General features: G+C 54.4%; 1 protein-coding gene across 1 annotated transcript in view; it reads right to left on the bottom strand.

Moving 5' to 3' along the window:
• Nucleotides 1-5,175, bottom strand: part of Vars2 (valyl-tRNA synthetase 2, mitochondrial) — an 18,087-nt gene that overhangs the window by 9,758 nt on the left and 3,154 nt on the right. The window contains 13 exon segments of the mRNA XM_026777824.1: nt 948-1,045; nt 1,142-1,208; nt 1,289-1,410; nt 1,788-1,888; nt 1,977-2,058; nt 2,172-2,401; nt 2,939-3,109; nt 3,501-3,579; nt 3,726-3,773; nt 3,936-4,355; nt 4,547-4,630; nt 4,775-4,843; nt 4,963-5,074. Coding sequence (XP_026633625.1) covers nt 948-1,045; nt 1,142-1,208; nt 1,289-1,410; nt 1,788-1,888; nt 1,977-2,058; nt 2,172-2,401; nt 2,939-3,109; nt 3,501-3,579; nt 3,726-3,773; nt 3,936-4,355; nt 4,547-4,630; nt 4,775-4,843; nt 4,963-5,074 — 1,683 coding nt within the window.

Here is a 5,175-nt window from a genome sequence, read left to right as displayed (position 1 = left end):
CTGATGGAGACAGAACCACACACCCAGGGTGCAAGCTGATGGAGACAGAACCAAACACCCAGGGTGGGGCTTTCCAGGGCTTTAAAAGCTGCACAGAGGTCTCCGCAGGGGTGTCTAAATTTCTTGCTTCTTTGAGCCATGCAGGATGAATAATTGCCTTGGGCTACACCCTGTGGTGTCTACACTGTGGCCCCGGATTATGAGGACATGGACATAGACACACGTACGTACACACACACACACACACACACACACACACACACACACACAAGCTGCAGCCCATGGGTTGTGAGCGCACACATACATTCATTTTGCACAACACCATAACACAACATTGCTTTTGCACAACATCATAACAGGACACTGCTTTTTGCACAACACCGTAACACGACATTGCCATCTTGAAAGTTCACATTTGAGGACTGTGCAATAAAGCAAAAGAAAGAAACCACACACACAAAACAAGTCCCCAGCGTGTTTTAAATAAGTTTACAATTCACAGCTATGCTGGGATGCACGTGGCCCACGGGCCACAGATTGTATATGCCTGCCCAGGAACAGTCACACGGTGAAAAACCTAAGAAAGTGAGAGAGACAAAAACATGTGGCAACAGACGTGAAGGAGACAGGCCCGGGTGCCAGGGAGAGGACGAAATCCAAGAGGAAATAAGCAGACAGGATTAAAAAAACAAAACAAAACAAAAAAACAAAAACCAACAACACAGATACGTGCATAGATCCATAACATACACATACACGATATTTCTGACATAAACACAGCATGCGTACACACACACACACACACACACAGAGCTTGGACACCCGGTCCCTCAAACGCTGAGTCCCTGAGCTTCTGCCCTGAGGTTGTTTGGAAGACCCGAATGCTACCAGTCAGGAGAAAGCAAAGATTCAGCCAGTCAGTCATGCAAGTGGCCCCGCCGTCGTACTCATGTTTCCACTGCCACACGGCCTGGAGGAAGTCTTCCCGGCTCAGCTCGTGTCTCCTCACGCCCTGCTCCTTCCACAGGTGTTTCTCCACCACAGCCTGGAGTGGGATCAGGAGCAGATGAAAAGCTGGTCAGGTGCTTTGGATAAAGACTGCGCCGTTGACCGAGAAAGGGAACCGGGATGAAAGACCCACCTGGGTAGCAATTCCTGCGTGATCTGAGCCAGGGATCCACAGCACGCGATCCCCACGCATCCGGTGCCTGAAACGGAAACACCAGAAGGGACCCTTGAGTTCACTCACCCTTCCCTTCAAAACTGCGGCCACCCCAAGTTCTCTCACCAGCGCACAAGCGCGTCCTGTATGGCTACTGTGAGTGCGTGACCGATGTGCAGGGAGCCAGTGACGTTGGGAGGTGGGATACACATGGAAAAGGTCTCCCCTGTAGCGTGGGGCAGCCGCGCCTAGAAGGAATGAGGAGGTCTGAGGCACACGAGAGGACTATGTGTTACCTCTGGTGTGCCCAGGTCAAAAAGAACTTCAGGAGGCCAGGTGTAGTAAATCACACCTTTAATCCTGGCTCTCGGGAGGCAATGGCAGGTGGATCCCGGTGAGTTTGAGGCCAACCTGATCTACATAGACCCTATCTCAAAAAAACAAATCATGATGATGATGATGATGATAATAGAATTTCATCCAATGTACAGAAAGCAAAAAGAAACCTCTAAAGCAGTCGAGGTCGAAAGAAAGCTGAGCTGTGAAGCTGGCCTGTGCCCACAAAGTTCAAGGGCTGTCCACTTGGTCCCTGGGCCCTCGCAGCCCCGTTCTGCCCAGCACTGACCTGATACTCCGGCTTGAAGAAGCCCTCTCGCGCCCACCACTGGTACCAGGCCGCCTCAACATATCGGGGACTGTAAGCAGGAGGCAGGGGCCCAGAAACATCTGTACAAGCAGAAGAGAGAGCCACTACTGAGCTGCATTTCAGCAGACCACAGAGCAACAAAATCGCAAAAACATAACCACAGTTTACCTTTCTTTTCACCTGGCTCGGTGGGGATTTCATACAGTACTACCTCCTTGTGGCTCCAGGCCTTGGTGGGCACTGCAGGTGACTGTGGGAGGAAATGGGGGGGGGGGGTTTTGCAGATCGCAGTAAGTACACCACAGTCATCTGGATCCCCGCACCAGATCTCCTTCAGTCCCTTCCCAAGAACTGACCCCTGACCTTGCTAGTCTCAGCTAGCCCAGCCTCCAGGGCCGCCTGTTTCTCCCGCAGCCGCTTCTGTTTGGCTTCTCGGTTCCTCCGAGAGAGGGGCGAGCCTTGGAGCTCTGGCTGTGTGCACAGTGGCTGGGGCCTGGAGAGACCCCAGGAGGGCCTCAGCACCCAAAGCGGTGGCCGGAAGAAGGCCAGAGGTAAATGAGGCATGGGGAGAGTTTGGGAAGAAGTCAGGTGCGCTCATTAAGAGGCCGGGGTGCAGGAGGTCACAGCCCGTCACTCCCAGACCAGCGGCTGGACCCTCTCACTCAGTCCTTCCGCCTGGGGGCGGAGTGCACGGTGTCAACACCATTCTGGGTCGCTGAAACCTTGGCGTCCAGAAGGCAGGGGCTCTGGGGGTCACCCTACGCTGAGGCGGATACGCGGAAGAAAAGTCTGGGGTTCGGAAACCAGGAAACCCCCAAACCTCCAAAACGCCACTCTATCCTGAACTCCGCGGCGAATTCGGCGTGCGGACAGGCAAGCCGCCGAGTGTGCGCACGCGCGCAGGGGCGGAGCCACGCCGGCGCGTGCGTAGAAGACGCTCGCTCCGAGGGTTTACTGTGTAGCCGTGGGTACCACCACCTCGGATGGGAAAACGCGGAGAGGTGTCCGGAGCCGCTTAGCTTTTTCCTTAATTTTATTAAACAAGAAATGTCCTGGTGTGTAAACAAAATACATCTGAGTTGGAAATCTGCCCGCCCGCTCGTCCGTTCGGGCCCAGACCCGGCCGGCTCAGGAGCTGTGCTTCTGCCGCTTCCAAAAGCGCTTGACGTCGCTGTGCCCGGACGGGGTCACCACCATCAGCCGCTTGGCCGAGTTCTCGAACACCAGCACGCCCAGCTCCCGCGCGTGGGCCAGCAGCAGCTCAAAGTCCACTTGCGACAGGAACTGGTTATACAGGACGCCTGAGGTTGGGTGGAACAGGCAGGAGGTGAGGGGCTGCAGTGGCCTCGGCCTCTTCGGGCAGCATCAGGGCAGAGGCAGCAGACCAGAGTTTTAAGAACGAACTCGTGCCATCCGGACGTTCGAAAAGACAACGGAATACCACAAGAAAAACCATGCAAACCTACTCAGGGCGATGACTGAATGACCCTGCTTCTTACCCTCACCTAGATAGCTTAACCCAAACTGCACTGAATTGGAACCATTTCCTGCTACCAATAAATATATCAAAATAAAGGATCGGCTTTCCTCTCCCTCTCTGTGAGGAAAACAAATAAGAAATGCCCGAGACCCTTTTCATTCACCATGGCCAAACTGCTGGCCTTGCCTCTTAGATCAACAGAAGCAACGCACCTTCAGTGAAACGAAGTCTGTCCCTCTCCAGCTCCCACAGCCGAATCTGGTCTGTTATGGTGGGAGGCAGCACAGGAGTCTGCAGGAACAAGGGTGGGGCTATAGGACCCAGGGCAAGAGCCCAAAGCAGTCTCTGTGGTTTAGATGCCTCTTTCCATCCATCCTTCCCTCGCTAGGTGCCCAGGCTACCAGCCTCCAGCATCTTGGTACCCCACCCACCCATACCTGTTTGAGCATCACTGGATGGGCCCTTGTCCTTAGGAAATGGATTATCTAAGAAAACACAAGAATGCAGAAAGCCGTCTGAGCGGTCTCTGACACTGAAACAGCATCTCTTGCACTTGCTAGCCACGAGCCAGACAGAGCTGAAGCTATGCTTCCATGACAGGAAGACCTTGTCCCCAATCTCCCGACCTCCATTCCAGGTAGGGATACCTGCTGGGCTGTGATGCCACTGGCAATGGCCTGCTGCACGCTCTCCCGGGTCACCTGTGCCACCACCATGTTGGGGAACCGATACAGCATCTCAGAGAAGAGGGCGATGAGAGCGATCTGCAGCTCCGACTCTGGCCAGGGATGAAGAGGAATGAGGAGGTGCCCACTCCTGCCTCCCTCTAGCCCTGCCCTCGTGTGTTAGACAAAATACCAGAGCGCTCCTAACCATAAACATGGCATAACTGGAATCCCTCCTGCGTCTCCCCTCCACCTCCATCCAGCCTCACCGGTATAGGCATACAGTCGGTAATTGGTTTCCACGACAATGAAGCCCGGCTGGTGCACAGTGCCCCCAGCCCCAGAGACGCCAGACGAGAGGTTGATGGCTAGGCGTGTGGGGTAGTAACGCCGGGACTTCCTCTGGAAGGGCACGGGGAAATAGGGTCCTTTGTCACCACCCTAGCATCTTCCTAATAGACAGATCCCCAGGTTCAGGGTGCAAAACCAACCCTGAACTTCCTCCCCAAATGACCAAGCACTCAGTCCTGGCAAGAGCTTTCTGCACCCCAATACCCTACTCTCCTAGAAGCCAGGTGGCTGGGTGTGCGTACCTTCCTCTGGAAAACGAGTCCGAACTCACGCAGGTGTTGCAGGAAGTTCAACAAAGAATCACTCATACCCTCTACGGAGTAGTCCTGGGGAAGAAACGGCCAGCGAGGGCTGGGCACACAGCCCCTGCACCGCCCACCTCATGCCTTCTCAGGCACTTCTGTGGTCAATCTTACACTCCACTTCTCCATAACCTCTCTTTATCTCCCTGTCCTCCAGCCCCTACTTACCTTGCCCAGAGTAGAGAAACTGAGCTGGAAGAGGAAGGAGAGAATCTCCACTAGGTCCATGCCCCGACTCTGAGGAGAAAGGGGAGGTGAGAGAGGATATGAGGCAGAGTGGCAGGAAGAGGGGGTTAAGGAGCGCAGTCTAGGGACCAGATGAGAGCGGACACATGGTTGTCGGCCCAGGCTCTTACCTGCGCTGTCTGCAGATACTGCAGCATGAAGTACCAGAGCTGGGCAGACGTGTCCAGCAGCAGGAACTGGAAGCCAGCAGAAGTGATGCAGGGCGGCTCTCCAGGTTCAGCGCTAGAAACGGAGGGGCTGATGGTAACGGCACACAGAGAGGGGCTGCCTGTTTCTTATACCTACTCAGACCTCTTTCTTTTTTTTTTTTTTTTTTTTTTTTT

The sequence above is a fragment of the Microtus ochrogaster genome, unplaced genomic scaffold (assembly GCF_000317375.1).
Source record: "Microtus ochrogaster isolate Prairie Vole_2 unplaced genomic scaffold, MicOch1.0 UNK87, whole genome shotgun sequence".
NCBI lineage: Eukaryota > Metazoa > Chordata > Mammalia > Rodentia > Cricetidae > Microtus > Microtus ochrogaster.
This window is presented reverse-complemented; position numbering and strand designations above follow the sequence as displayed.